Here is a 16,613-nt window from a genome sequence, read left to right on the forward strand (position 1 = left end):
ATTCAAATCTGATTGCTTTCTTAGTACACCGACTGCGAATATATACGTACTGCATCTAGGAAATAAGGGAAGTTGTTTGCCTTGTGACTCTGTTCTTATGCCGTGACTTCAATTTCAAACACCAACCTTTCTCGGGGTCTGTTTCATTGTGGTTTGAAAAATGCTCTTCTGCAGCTGCCATCCTCATAAAACAGCACACTAATCTCTATACGCAAACGCTCTAAATTGATGCAACCCTTTCCCTTTTCTAGATCGTTGCTATTCAGGAGTTATTGCTCTCCACCTGATAAAACATTTATTGGTCATGTTGTCAGTCAAAGGAAGATCGATAAACTGAGGATATAACTTCACGGTTGCCTGTTGAAACATATGTTTTTGTAATCAGCTTCAATTTTAATGAGATTTTCAGGAAATGTTGTCCTGCCGCTGTAATATACTCAAGTCTAAACAAAAAGCCATGTATGTATTTAGTGAAAACGTCTTTAGACTGTAATATATAATGACAAGCTCATGAATTTCATTAACAGCTATTAACAGAAATGAATATTTAAGAAGGATTGCAAATAAACTGATAATACTCGGTCAAAAGCAATTTTGCTATGTATGTCGACATGACCAAAGCACATCTTTTCTAAAGTTGAGTGTAAATCACTCCTGGGTCATGGCATAAACCGACAAACGATCAAGAACTGAGAGATTCTCTTTTTCAGATTCTTTAATGAAACAACATGGTCTTCTAACAGGACTTCACGTCGAGCCGTTATCTATCACACAACAGATCACTTTGCTGTGGAGCTTAATCAATCAAAACCCAGTGTGAAAGCAAACGAAGAGACAAAATTAAAGGAAAACAAGGTAGCACCGTATATCCGTGAAATATAAACCTAACACTAACAAAGGGGTGGATTTTAATTAAAGCAGTAAACCAAATACACAGTCTTATCATTCATTTTAGTTTCCTGAACATTATCCAATAAGAAAAGAAAAACCAAACAGACAGCAGTCGTCCAAATACCAATCAAATATATATTGCGAATATGATTTGGTTGTTTTTAGATAGATGGTTTAGAATCGCCAGCTTTTGTCGATTTTTAATCAAACGAGAAATTCATGGAGATGGCTGGACCTTTCGGTAAACATTCACTGACACTGTTTACATATTAGACACGCATTCTCTTGTTTCACTTCCCCTAATTTTCAATTTCTAAGATACCTATAACACAACTTAACTTGAATCTACGGGTTCATCACAAACTCACCAACTTATTTGTGTACAACAAATTTATAAACAGGTCTTCAATACACTGCTGACATAAAACACAGCTACCCAACAAAAGTGCTTTTCACCAGCGCCATGTTGTTCACCTTCCTGGTGTCTGTGATGGGCAGCTCTCTTGTCATCTGTGTCATAACCAAACATCGCTCCATGAGGGCATCAACGAATGGTCTCATCATGAACTTGGCAATTTGCGAACTTTTGATTGCTGTCATTGAGACACCCTTGTTTGTTAAATATTCTCACACTGGAGGAACGTGGCTGGGTGGTATACCGTGGGAACTGTTATTTGTAAAGTAACAACTTATAGAGGTACTGTGTTGCTCTCCTGCTCGGCCTTCAACTTCATTGCCATAGCGGCTGATCGATATCTTGCCGTCACTCGACCACTAACGTATATCATCGAGATGGGTTGTAAGACTTGCCATTCCAACTATATGGTTGATTTCAGCTCTTTCGTGTATTGACACGTTATTTGCAGCGAACATTTATAATTAGAGAAAGCCAAAATGCTTTAAGGCTGGACGTAGCACTCAAGATTATTTTATCTGCGTCGAGTATAATAGGCTCGCTTATTTGCTCTCGTCTTTGGAGAAGAAACATTCCTTGAGAAGTTTCCAACAATCAGCAAGCGCTTGCTATTCGTACAGCACGAAAGGTCACTGTTTTAATGATATCAGTTGTAATAGCGTTTTTTGTTTCATGAACGCCAGCGTTTGTTATCTTACTTTCTTACTTGTTTGATGCAAAATCTGCCATTTACGTTTTAATCTACAAGAAATACTGAATGGTAGCGCATGTAATCCGTGTTTATATTTTATATTTATCGAAAGCTTCCGCCAAAGTCTGAAAACTGCTTGCTCGGGATTTTATGCCCCTAATTTAAGACTTTGGTGCATTAGAAGATAAAGGCACTTTAAAACTGAAGAGCTAATGAGAAATATCTTCACCCAAGGAGAAAGATCTATTGAGTTGACAGCGTCACCCCTCTGTCAACCCCAGAGTCGCAGATAGATTCCAATATAATGATAGAATCAACTTCCACTTTTGTATAATTAGAGAAAAATAATCTAGAGATTGGCCAATATTGAATTCAGTTATTGTCAGATTGGACAAACTTCCCGATCCTCGGGATCTCGATATATACGGCTCCTGTGTATGCTTATGTTAATGCCTATGACTCTTTAGGACTGTGCAAGAAAAGTAACCAAGGTAACGGTAAATACAGCTGGAAGTTCTCGACATGATGGTGTTCAATGGTGTATGACTGAACTCAAGTTTTCCTTCTAAAGTATCAATTAATAACACAATATTAGGAGAAGGTATAATTTGATCAGCATCGAAATAGGAAAGCATAGATCAGAAACCTAGCCTTAAGTAACCTTCAGTAATACCCTGAAATATCCCACGATTAGAACTATATTATAGCTGCTTCAATAATGTGTGCTTTCTGCACCAAAAAACAGTTTTCCTTAATAATTTAATAAGTCATAGATAAATATGTCGAATACGTTCTAGGTTGCATTTTTATTGTGAAGTATATATGAAATAATTCATATTTTTATTGTTTAACACTTTCTTAATCTCTCCACACTGATTTATTGAATTACGAATCGAGCTAAACACAACGGTAAAACAAAGGCAACGAGAATTCCAGCAAACAAATTGTTAAATGAGCCGAGCAGTGGCTACGCGGTACGTGCGTCGGATCTTAGTACGTTTGTTGATCGTCTTGACCGCAAAATTACAAAGTGAAATGGCCAAGTTCTGTAGGAAAGTGGACCACGACGGCTAATTTTTCGTGTTCCTTTTGGAATTGAATGCTGGTATTAACTATCTAGCTTGACCGTGATTTTATACCGATAGTGGATTTACTGAACAGATCCAACGGATTCACTAAGAGATTCAAAAGTGAAATATAAATTCATTGTTTACTGTCTTGCGCGTCTCAGTCGACGTTGCTATTAATGCGGGAAATTAAAAAGATCAAAAAGCAGGTGTCATGAGTTCTGTCACTTGCATACTTATCTGAGGACCACTTAGGAGGTTTAGGAGAACAAGGGAACGTGATCAAATATTTTGAGGGACCAAGGCATACCAACAACAACAGGTTATTTTAGTCCTCCCCTGATTCCTCCTTATATCTTAAAAGGTCCCACTCATTACTCGAGCAAACCACGAACTTTAACAGAAAACTCATATACAACGTTGAAGACCCGATTTACTAATTTAACATTAATTTCCATAACAGTACCTCGAGGTTTCCTGACAAAACAAATACTTTCCGAATCAATTTTTAAATATCTTTCCATGAACTCATGTCCTGTTGGTTTTTAAATCTAAGAAATGTAATGATGAAATTATGACGAGTGTTTTTGCAATTTTCAGTCTGTAAGCTTTAATTTTGAATATACCGGAAAAAAGCAATGCACAAAATTCAGAAATTTTGTTTATGATAAACTCAAAAAGAATCTTAACACTATTTATTTAGGCAATAGGCAGTAATAAAACTCATGAATTTTATTAATATTTAAGTGACGTTGCAATCGTCTTTTTACCGATGTTGCTTTGTATGCCAGCATGATATCTTTTCTCAAGTTAAAAACAGTAATTCACTCCTGGCCTGTAACGTAAAACGACAAGCGACTAAGACTGAAAGACATTTCCCTTGTTCTTTAAGCCAGATTGTGAACTGGAGCAAACTGAAGCAATATGCACGTGTCTAGCCTTGGTTGCCTCGTTATTGTGAGTTGTGTGTGGATATTAAGTGCTGAAGGAATTACTTCAAACTACAATGAAACAGACGAGAAAGGTAAGCGGCATAATACACCAGAGTAGTGATTTTCAATCTGGCGTCTTGTAATTAAAAGGTCCAAACCTGGCGTAAAATGAAACCTGTGTACAAAACCTGATTTCATTCAAATGTATAGTGTTATTAAATATTCGTTGAAGTAAAGACGCCTGCAAAACGGATAAAATTTGAGGAAAGTTACTTTGCTGCTCTGTGGACAGCTGCCTACTTTATTAGCTCATTTTTGTAGGAACTCGTTCAGTCACCAATGAACAAACTGAAATATTCGACTGGATGCAATTTGTCTACCCCCGGTCCATCTTACAGATTCATCAACTGTGTGCTTATGTTGTTTTACGGAATCGTTCTTGTCACCATAGGTTCGACGCCTTCTAGCTTCAAGCTTTTAAAAAATGGCGGTTATATAAAATGTTTGCAAGAGATTATTATTGGTCCAAAATTAACTATTCGTTAATTATTATCATTCATTCTCGATCAGTTCTCGATATTTACGGTGAAATCGCTCTAAATTCCTGTAATCAAGATCACAGGACGTAAAACTGAAATATTGGTTAAAACAAGCTTGAAGATGTCTTTATATTTACAAATCCCAAGCCATGAACAATAGATTGCTGTTCCTCCAGTACTTGGGAAATTTACATGATAACAGTTAATCAACGTACAGCAAAGTACATGATAGGAAATCAAATTGCTGCCGGCCGAAAGATATAAATCATTGGAGCTTTCATTTAATTCAATCTGATTTAAATAGTTTAGCCGACGCAGAATAATGATTTTTTTTTTCAGTCTTTTCCTTCTTTTAACAGTTCGTAATGGTAATAGGACTGAGTGGAGTCTATTTCGGTCTGTAATCATACGAGTAATAACAAAATTGGACGACGCGCTGCGGGAGTCCGCTTTGTTTATCACGAGTATAATTACAGACCGAATTGGACTCCACTCAGTCCTATTACCGGTTCCTCCAGTACTAGGAAAATTTTCAGAACAGTTAATAAAAAGCCTCTTAAAAACAAATAAAAGAAAACAGATTGCTGCAGCCGGAAGACATAAATCATTGGGGTTTTTATTTACTTTCATTTGATTTGGATAGTTTAACCACAGCAGAAAAATGTTGTTTTTTTTTCAGTCTTCCTCCTTATTTTCGTAGCAGTAAGATTGATATCAAACATTTTAAAGCTCCGGCGGCCCGAAGGACCGCCAAGCGAAGCCCCATACCCATATAAGAAAAGAAAAGGAAACCCATGAATTGATTTTCTCATGGTTATTATGGCTAGCGGTATTGCTCATGGGCGCGTACGCACGACGACAACGACGACGACGACGGAGTCGCGCAAGATGGCGGCCATACTCCAGCTGAAAGGTTGACAGAAACACAGCCTTAATCTATAGCCTCATTGTTTGATATTGGACATCCATGTTATGGTCAATTGACACCTGTCAAAACAAGGTATACGCTGACCTGTATCACGTGACCATATCGCGGGCTCAAGTTTACAGCTCATCGAGGTCACGTGTTTTTTTTAAGTTGACCGCTGACCAAGTGTTGGTTTTTCGATTGGATCGCGGGCTCATGTCAGATAAACTTGTAAACGGGGTCGGGTTGTTCGGAGGCCGGTTAACGCTAACGCAGGATTAAAGTTAACAGGAGTAAAAATAGTTCTTGTATACAAATGTTTTTCGCTGGTTTTGTTTTGTGTATTTTGAGATTATTCAAACTCAAAACAGAAGGCTAAACAACATACAGAAAACCTCACTGCAAAGTTACAAAATTCAAATTAAAGTTCTCGCTTAATCTGGGTTATCTTAATCGGGCTTCGAACAACCCGGCGCAGGAGCTTCGCGTTTAGGCTTGGCTAAATCTATACTGATTATAAAGTAGGTAACAATTAGGTATAAATTACAAAATTTACACCTACTTGTTATCTACTTTGTATAAAGTCACTCACTTGTAAACATCCTTTAACTGAAGATGGATACTGAGTATCCGAAACATGTCTTGCAAATTTAAACTGTGTTGTCTTTTTTAATTGTTAAAAGGAAAATAAGATGCCGAAGCTTATGGAATGTTCGCGGCTAATAGGATTTTTTCCCGCATTTTACATGTACCCCGTCACAATGAGCGGGATTATAAGCTCTCTTACTTAACTTTCAGGTCCATGTTATCAGTATCGACTCTTGTCAAATCACGAATCACTCCACAACACGTATATACTGTGACAAATGAAGTTGCTTTTTATAATACGCCCGTTTTCATTGGCTTAGCTATCATAGTATAAGAGCAATTACATATACAATGCTCTACGAAATAGGCAAGCATACATAATCTTTTTAGCGGAGGAGATGGGGGACGTTTCTGTTTTAATTTAATTTTATTTTCGATTATTTTGCCTTATTTTGAGGGCGCTTTTAATAAAACAACTAGTAGTAATCAAAGATTATAAGTGCGTTCGACGCCGTCACTTTAATATGTATACCTTAAATGATTTCACAAACTGACTTTCAACCTCTGTCTATTGCTAAAATCAACATTTTTCATCAGCAAACGAGGTTTTACAGACAGATATATCACAGTGTCAAAGTCCATGCCAATGAAGAGGTCCCCTGTATAAACTACGATTTGTTGATACGTTGCGATACGGTGCCAGTTTCCGTAGACTCACAAACATATTTACAATATTTCGTGCTAAATATTTTCACATTAACTGGTAATATTTAAGCGTAAAAGGTAATTTGTTAAAGTATATATTTTTTACGTACATTATTCTAAGCTGGAAGTACAAATAGAAGCAAACATTTGCAATCGCGTACTTGTTTATCGTAAACAAACTCCACGCGACTGATTCGAATATTTCCCCTGATGAATAAACGTAGACAGTTTTTTTTTACATTGCCGTTCCTTGGTTCAGGCTCACTCTTATGGATCTTGCCTTCAGAGTACTTTTCCACCGATTCCAAACCATATTCGAGCGAACAATATTCGACCGGATAAAGATTGAGCTATCTGTAGCGACTGGAACTAATCAACAAATTCAATCAAACTACAGCCAGTGAAATATAGCTGTTCCCATGGTTAACATCCCGAAGTCAAGGCGATTCAAAGTCGTGTTCGTCAACATAACCACGAGGTAGTCTCTAGCTTTAGGAATCCGCTTAGGGACTGTACAATAATTACCTGGTGAGGAGGTGGCTTGGAAAATTTGAGGGGGGGTGGGGCATAGGAGAAAATGACAACAAGAGAAAGAGGGGTTGGATTTAAAATTTAATGTGTGGGAATGCTTTGTTTGAAAAGCTTCAGAAATTAAAAGAAGACCATATTCGTCAGGGGCAGTACTTCCTTGAGTACCTTAAGTTTTCCTGCACTCCAACGTTGCGATGGATGTCTTAATGAAGGTTGGACAAGAGGTGTTCCTGTCCAACGTTCTCCAGTTCCAACCCCAGATGCTACTTCGCCTGGAAAGTGTTTACCATTCACTACGGCAACGTCCACTGGAGACCAGATCGACAAGTTTCTCCCAAGTGTCCAGATAAAGAGATTGTTCAACGAGGGAAAATTGCCCTCTTCTGAAGAGAGGTCTTTGCAAAAGGTATGTTCCCAGTACAACGTGGACGAGACTGCATGAAAAAGTTATGTACAACACCTTGAGTTCCTCGATGCAAAAGCAAAAACAAAGTGTACGTAAGAGAAAGGAACACTCTTCCGGTTATTTCTTGGACAATTAAAAAAGATGTAAAAGCGCTTACCAACAAGCAGCTGAAAATGTATCTAAAGCAAAAAGGTCTTAAGTTAAGTGGAAGTAAGGCTGAGTTGATTGATCGAGTTCTCACTCACGCACGCGGGAACCTTAGTGCCAGAGATACTGTAGAAGATGGGGAATCTCCCAATTCATGCGAAGACGACACAAGCTCAGAGCCCAGTGATTCTGATGACTCTTCAAATGACTCTTCGACATACGTCGAAGAGCCATTTGAAGTGACGTTTGTACCGGAGGAGGAACTCCAACAAGTAGACTAGGTATGAGGGAATCAATGGGAGGAGACTTTTTTCAAGGGAGGGGAGGGTAGCCTTAATATTATCATTATTTGAAGGGGGAGGTGAAATTAATTTTTGCTTAATGCGAGGGGGGTGTGACTTAGTTTTTGGTCATATTTCATCCATTTCCCAGCCCCCCGCCTCCCCTCCAGGTAATTATCGCACAGTCCCTTAACGATGCTCAGACTTTGTCAGACTCCCTCAGACTACTACGAAAACCACAAGGTGCGCGATAGCCTTTGCGCATACGACGTGTGACATATGACATCATTCAAAATGGCGCAGAAAATGCAGATGTTCGACTAAAAGGTCTCAAAATAGGTCACCCTTGAAACCACAGGACACCCAAGATTATGAACTGCGTTCTGCGAACGCAATAATCACACTCGCGCTTGTCGGATATGAGATGATTATAACCAACTCAGCGCTAAACGCCTCGTTAGCAATTTACCGTCTCATATCAGGAGACAAACGAGGCGCGAGTGGAATAACTGTTTTATTTAAAAAAAAACCCAAAATATAGAAAGCTTAAACAAAATAAAAATAAAAACTCCCAAAAGCTCAGGCGTACGCTTACCATATTTGTAGAGCATTGTATAATTTTTCTTATTACATCTCTCAGTTGTTACTACGCGGGCTGTGTTTGGTCAATTTTGTCAATTTTTAAAATGTTTCGTGATTTATCACCAAGTGTTCTTAACTTAGTTTAAAGCTTTCTTTCACTTTAGATTGTTTATTAAAACGTGCTAACGACTTAACAACGATTTCAAATTGACTTGTTTTGCTTCCGACGTCCTTCAGAAATTTGAAGCGGTTCCGCGTGAATAGAAATCGTTCCCGAAACCGTCAGATACACAGTAGAGATATAATAAATCGGTTCGAACTATAAGTTACGGATCCTCGTTTTTTCCCCGTCGATTAATAGCCGGCGCTCTTCGCGTTTGGGCCATAAATCGAAGGGGAAAAAACTCGGTCCGTAACTTACAGTGCGGACCTCGAACTCGGTTAGTAAGAGGTATCTTACATATACCATGATGGCTAAGCCAATGAAAACTCTTGAATTACATTATCCAATGATCCAGTTTTTAACTATTGATATTATCCCTCCGCGACAGATCCAGAATATCCCGCTGGCCTCAACAACACCTACCCAACAAAAGTGATTTTCACCAGCGCCGTGTTGTTCACCTTCCTGGTGTCTGTGATGGGAAACTCTCTTGTCATCTACGTCATAACCAAACATCGCTCCATGAGAACATCAACGAATTGTCTCATCATGAACTTGGCAATTTGTGATCTTTTGATCACCGTGCTCCAGGCCCCTGCATTTATTAAGCACCTGCATACTGGAGACACGTGGTTTGGAGGCACCCTGGGAAACGTCACTTGTAAAATACTATCTTTTGTAGGTGTTCTCTTGACTTTCGGCTCTATTTTCAACTTGGTAGCTATCGCTATTGATCGATATCTTGCCGTCGCTCGGCCATTAAAGTATAAATTATCATCAAAATGGGTGGTAAAAGTAGGAATTCCAGCTGTTTGGCTGACTTCAGTTTTGTTGTCTGTTAAAGCGGCATTGACACCGAAAGTGTTGTACTTTGGGGATGAAAAAATGCTCCTGTGTGTAGTTGATAGAAGCTCTATAGAAAAGTACTCGTTTTTGTGCTGTTTAGTTGTCTCGTTTATCGTTCTAATTGTGCTTTATTCTATCATTTGTTATCGTCTTTGGAGAAGAAACATTCCTGGCGAAGTTTCCAACAATCAGCAAGCGCTTGCCATTCGTACAGCACGAAAGGTCACTGTTTTAATGATATCAGTTGTAATCGTGTTTAGTGTTTCATGGGCGCCTATTTTTGCATTCCTGCTCTCAGACTTGATTCATGTGAGATCCCGTGACGTTTCATCCGTCTTGCACCACCCCATTGTGTTTGCCATATGTTTCTGGTTGGTATTGAACAGTAGTGCATGTAATCCGTGTTTGTATTTTATATTTATCGAAAGCTTTCGCCATAGTCTGAAATCTGCTTGTTCATGCTTAAGACTTCTCGTACCTGAACCAAAGCCGTGCTGCATTGGATTAGAAGGTAGATTTGAAAACGCAGAACCAATGAGAAACAGACAGACTTTGAACTTTTTCGTTCAGGAAGAGGGAGCTGTTGAGTTGACGGCATACTCGTCTTTCAGCCACAGAGTCTCGCCGCCTTAGATTTCAGCTCACCACACGCTAGTGGCAAATAGTCTCGGAGATAAATGTGCATAAATCCTCTAATTAACTAATTTAATGATGTTTTTGAAATGACAAGATCTTATTTGGCATGTCAAAGAATATAACGAGGTAAGCTAGAAGTTAAATGAAGACATCGAATTCTTCCCAGTATGCCTGTTTACACGATCTTTTGTTGTAGGAGCATGCTCGCTGATATTCCCGGAAACAAAACAGGAGAGAAGCCTTGAAAGAGGCAATAGTCTTAAAGCAAAAGAAAGTTCGATTACAGTATTGACAAGAATGGATTATTTAACATGGCCATTCCCAACGATAACGTTTTGAAATCTAAATATAGACGTGCAAAGAAGGACGCCTGATTGGTTATTCGTTATCAGACATAACCCATTGCGGTGGTTAATTTATTATCATTATCTACTCGTTGTAATGGTTTAACTTAACTAAGGAAGCCAGTAATTAGAAGCTCATTCGTCAACGCATTTATCGGTGATACAAGACAGCGGTCTCTGTCGCGGTCACGCGCGTCAGAGCTCAACAGTAGCTGATAAGCTAAGTTTAGGCATCACAAGTAGATTATTTGTGGTAATAAAGACTAAATAAAAACTTTATTCTAACCACAACTTTCCAAAGCACTTCTGGGAATAATTACTAATCAAATTAGTGTTAGAAAAGCTATTGACCGTAACCTTACTACTGGAGAAAAAAGAATACCGGAAGAAGCACTGAGCCTTCAATCAAAGCTCTAAAAGCGACTTCAAATCTCACATTAAACGAGATCGTTAAGAGAGAACAATCTAAGATATTTATCAATATATGTAAAACAATAAAAATGCAAGCAAGGTATAAATTCCCAACCATATTTATTCGTTGTAATAATGGGTAAAAAGTTAATGGTAATGTTTTGAGAAATAGGTGTTGGGTCATTCGAAATATAATATTGGAATATTTTAGGTGTTTAAAAAATGTTGCCTTTCTTATCGTTGTTGATGTGACGCAGGTGCTACGTTTCCTAGGAACTAGTTCTTCAGTGAAATATGTGTAAATTACTTGACCGTTGTTAAACTGGAAATGATGCCATGTAATCTAACTATTTTGAAAATGTAGTGTCTACTTCAATAATTTGTAGCCGATTCTTGGTAGGATGCCTTGGTACATTCATGTTCTGCGAGCACCGTTGCTGCACTGCATGTTTTCGGTTTAGCTGCGTTGTCCAGCAACACGTTTGTTTACTCGCGGGTGTCGATCGAGAAAATGAAGTAAAAATTGAAATCTGGATTTTGGAAGGGCTCTTTTTGGAATTAGTCACGCTAGACTGCTTAACTTATTTTCAGTCTCCTGTCCAATTTTTCAGTCAAACCTTGCCCTTTTTACTGACCTTTTCAAGGAGTTCGATAACGATGTTTAAATTAATTTATTCCTAATTCACACTTGTACCCAAATAAAGAAAAGATTCCTAACAATAGCAGCGGCACCTCATTAGAGGATGTTTGTACCAAGAGCACGTCCAGTTAATGAGATGGATAGTTTTAACTGGAAATCCCGCCCACGAAGCTGGGAGTTTGCAAACCTATTTCTTGTAACACTTATGTTGTATTAACTTAGTGTTATCCTAAACTTTTAATCGGTAAGAACGAAGATTGTAACTTTTATATTGCTCACGTTACCTTATTTAGGTCAACCACTTAAGAATAGTCGGTTAAAATCAAGGCAGAAAACGTTTTAGTCAACCTCGATAACCTCGAAGGAAAATATGCTAAGTACTTGGTGCGCAGTCGCAATAGAACCTTATTCGAACTGCGCATGGCATTACGTTAGCCTAATTGACAGATTGACATTGATTTGATGGATAACGTGGTTGTCCCTTTAAAAGGAACGTGACGAGTTAGCTCCTTGTAGTTGTAGTAATTACTGTAACCAGTCAAGAGCAACAAGTGAGAGAACGTTGTGAGTATTGTGCCGAAGTCATCAGTAGTGGAAATAAAAAGAGAAGCAACCAAACAAAGAGTGTTGGAGTGATCAGCTAATTTCCCCAAAGGTCGCTTCAACATAGCTGATCGATAAAGCCCTAGAGTCTAGTTATAGTCTTCGAAATAATGGCGAACGACTGAAGCACTAATAAAACTACATATCGCCACTTGTTCTATGTTAAAATGATCGTTCATCGTTGTAGTGACGGTTTACGACATTTTTTTTCTACGACTTTAGGTTGGTTTTGACAGTTTAAAACGGCTTTTAACGATTTTGATGATCAACGAAATAAAGACTTAAGTGTCCCTATTATTCTACTGCACTGCTACAAAACCGTAAAAACCGTGAAAATCTTTAATCGTTGCAGTCTAATTCTTCATAGTGAAAATCGTGGAACTATTATCCAGATAGAAAAACGTTTTAAAATAGCCAAATATACAATCACGGCCCGGAAAAATTAAAGGCTTTTAAAATAAAGGACTAAAAGCGTAATGCTAAATGGCATATGCAATGGCGTAGCCCGAAAGTTGCTGGTAAAGGCGCTGGGGCTGTCGCTAAGATGACCGACAACATTTGGGAAACTTTTCCGATTTCAGGCCAAGTTTTGCAATTTGAGGCAACTCTTTTAATTTGGGACAACTTCTTAAGTTCTAAGACAATACTGCAAAATTATAACGGACCAAACTGGTGTATGATGCACTTATGAAGCACTTTTTCTTTCGCCTTTTTGGTCACAACCGTCACATACGGTATAGTTTTCTAAACATTGTGGGGCATTGTCTGCATTGGTTTGCCTGTGGTTTGCAAAAAAGGCGATACAAGTGGTCAGCGGTTGGTTAATAGATTCAAACTGGCGGAGTAAGACAGCTCATGCTCGAGTGACCCCGAAGATAAAGCCACTTAAGATAGCAGCCACAGCGGGTGCGAGACTACGCATGCCAGATAAGGTTGAGCAGGCAGTGAAAATAGGTTCTTTGGTAGGATAATTTACTTCTTGTACAAAATATGAAAAGCAACGTGAAGATTTTGGAGCAATGTTTGAGCATCGTTTTGAGACATTTTGAGCATCTTTTTTAAAAATTTGAAGCATCTTAGGGACAGACCTGGAAGACGCTGTGTATGATAGCTAACTCTCCAGCTCAAGGCTGCTTTCCTCGTTTTTGATTTTCCTTTCTGCCCGTACGGTGAAATATCTTTCTATGTTGTGGAATCTGCTGGAAATGAATGCTAGCGCATTGTCATCAGTTCTGTCTCCCTCCCTCCATGTACACCATATCTTTCCACCTCCTCAGTGGTACAAAAAACTCGGCGTATCAAGATACCGATATAGCCCTTTTGAAGGAACCCAATACATAATGGTTACGCAGCGCTTTCGAGTGGTATGCCATGGAATATCCCACGAGTCACTTAAAGGCATGTGCGTATACCAAGAAAATACAAGTGACAAGTGGGATCAGTTGATATAAAATACAGCTACCCAGCAAAAGTGATTTTCACCAGCGCCATGTTGTTCATCTCCCTGGTGTCTGTGATGAGCAACTTTTGTCATCTTCGTCGTAACCAAAACTCGCTCCATGAGAACATCAACGAATTGTCTCATCATGAACTTAGCAGTTTGCGATCTTTCGATCACCGCACTCCAGACCCCTTTATTTATCAACCGGCTTTACTTTGGAACACCTGGTTTGAAGGCTCACTGAAAACGGTCATTTGAAAAATGACCACGTTTGGGATTCAGAGTCTGTGTTGCTGTACTGCCAAAATTTAACTTGGTAGCTATCGCCATTAATCGATTTCTTGCCGTCACTCGACCATTAAAGTATAAATTGTCATCGAAATGGGTGGTAAAAATAGGAATTCCAGTCATATGGCTAATTCCAACTCTTTAATCGATAAACTCGGTATTGGTGACGCAAATTCAGAACTACACCGAAGACGGAACACCAAAGAATGCAAGTCTGAACACAGCTCTCCTGAAGAGAAGTTATCTATGTCAAGTGTCACGTGCAGCTGGATCATTCGTGGTTCTGATTGTGCTTTATTATATCATTTGTTATCGTCTTTGGCGAAGAAGTATTCCTGGCGAAGTTTCCACCAATAAGCATGCGCTTGCTATTCGTACAGCACGAAAGGTCACTGTTTTAATGATATCAGTTGTGATAGTTTTTTTTTGTTTCATGCATGAGCCCCAGCTTTAAATGTCATACTCGCAGACGTTTTTGATACTGAGTCCGCTATTTAAATCTTAATCTGAAAGAAACACCCCTTTTTGTTTGCCATCAATTACTGGTTGGTATTTTATATTTATCGAAAGCTTTCGTCAAAGTCTAAAAACTGCTTCCTTAAGATGTCGTGCACCTAACGTAAGGCTGTGTCGCATTGGACAAGTGAGGCAATTTGAAACTGGAGAATCAATCAGAAAAAGGCAACGTTTGAACATTCTCCCGAGGGAAAATGGAGCTTGGCAGCATACTCAACTGCTTACCACAGAGTCGCACCTTGTTAGACTGAAGGCTTACAAGTGAAAAAGGAACAAGACCAATCGACTAGCTTTAGCTGGCTAACTTGAAATGTTGCTAGAAGAACAATTTCAGTAACATTTACCCCCTAACGATGACTCAATTAAGCTTTGTAAAAAGGCAACACGCACCCGGCTTGGAGGGCGTAGCAAGATCTTAAAACAATTGAACAAAGAAGAGAGACTCTAGCCCTGAAAACACTATTTATTATTATTATTATTATTATTATTATTATTATTATTATTATAAGAAACGATTTGGAAATACATGAGATAAGAAATATAAGTGATAGAAACCGACGTTTCGGTGAATCTTGCGCCATTATCAAGGTTACATAATTAAAGATAAAAGCGGTTTGTGAAGAGGCTAAGTTGAAGCGAATTTGCATGAGAGAGTGCCAAGCTAATTACATGAATACTTAAGCACGAAGAGAATCAGACTGTGCATTCAGTGCTGGTTTAAGGTCTTGAATACACAGCATTTCATTAAGGCAGTCAAATTTGTGCGTGCATTTCTTGATTACATTGAAGCGTGCTAAAAAAATTGGTCGAAATTGCTAATTTATTAAAAGGGTCCGTGTACACGGTTCACGACTCGTTGGTAACTTAAGCAAATTTCTCGAGAAACTAGTTGTCACTGTAACGTAATGAGGAAAAACGAGAACGTTCAACAAGTAGCAGAAAAGCCACTCCCTTTGTAATTTCTCCACATGTAAAAGTTTATTTATGTTTATATATGTTTATATTAAGTTTATGTATGTTTATATATGTTTATATAAAGTTTATGTATGTTTATATATGTTTATATAAAGTTTATGTATGTTTATATATGTTTATATAAAGTTTATGTATGTTTATATATGTTTATATAAAGTTTATGTATGTTTATATATGTTTATATAAAGTTTATGTATGTTTATATATGTTTATATAAAGTTTATTTATGTTTATATATGTTTATATAAAGTTTATTTATGTTTATGTATGTATGTGTGTATGTACATCGATTTGTTACGAATCGAGCTGAACACAACCCGTATGGTAAAACAAAGGCAACGAAAACTCCAGCAAACAAAATGTTAAATGAGGCGAGCAGTGGCTATTAAGCGGTATGTGTGTTTTGGATCTTAGTACGTTTCTTGACAGTCCACCGCAAAACAACAAAGTGAAATGACCAAGCTCTGTGTATTAGAAGAACGTGGACCACGACGGCTAACTTTTCGTCTTTCCATTTGGAATTGAATACTGGCATTAACTATTTAGCTTGAGATTTTATACCGATAGTGGATTTACTGAACAGATCCAACGGCTTCACTGAGAGATTCAAAGGTGAAATCTAAATTTATTCTTTACTGTCTTGCGCATCCCAATCGACGTTACTATTAACCATTAATAGTACGAGAAATTAAAAAGATCAAAAAGCAGGTGTCATGAGCTAGGCATTTGCATACTTATCTGAAGACTTCTTTTAGGAGGTTTTGAAAACAAGGGAACATGATCAAATATATTTCGAGGGAACGAGGGATACTAATGATAACAGGGTTATTTATTATATAACTGACAAAATTACTTCATTAATTATGATTTGCTGAGAACAGGCCGAGTTATCGTTTATTTTTAATTTACACTGCAGTGCAAATTAACGGGCGCGCTTTTGTGATTTTCTCAGTCATATAATAAAAGAGCAATCGTATGAAGGCTCGAGCAATTAAGGATTTACACTACTCGTGGTATACTCGTGCAACTTTGAAAGAATTTTCAAATCTCACTCGTAGTGTAAATCCT

General features: G+C 38.1%; 1 protein-coding gene and 2 pseudogenes across 1 annotated transcript; all 3 read left to right on the forward strand.

The window, feature by feature from the left end:
• Positions 1 to 1,265: 1,265 nt before the first annotated feature.
• On the forward strand, positions 1,266 to 2,185 carry LOC145490464 (G-protein coupled receptor 83-like; annotated as a pseudogene).
• A 6,664-nt stretch (positions 2,186 to 8,849) lies between these two features.
• Positions 8,850 to 10,358, forward strand: LOC145490932 (neuromedin-K receptor-like). Its single transcript, XM_081470047.1, has one exon. The coding sequence runs from the start codon at positions 9,323 to 9,325 to the stop codon at positions 10,322 to 10,324; it is 1,002 nt and encodes a 333-aa protein (XP_081326173.1). The 5' UTR covers positions 8,850 to 9,322; the 3' UTR covers positions 10,325 to 10,358.
• Positions 10,359 to 13,178: 2,820 nt separating this feature from the next.
• LOC145490465 (RYamide receptor-like) lies at positions 13,179 to 14,552 on the forward strand (annotated as a pseudogene).
• Positions 14,553 to 16,613: the final 2,061 nt, after the last annotated feature.

This window comes from Orbicella franksi, chromosome 6 (assembly GCF_964199315.1).
Source record: "Orbicella franksi chromosome 6, jaOrbFran1.1, whole genome shotgun sequence".
NCBI lineage: Eukaryota > Metazoa > Cnidaria > Anthozoa > Scleractinia > Merulinidae > Orbicella > Orbicella franksi.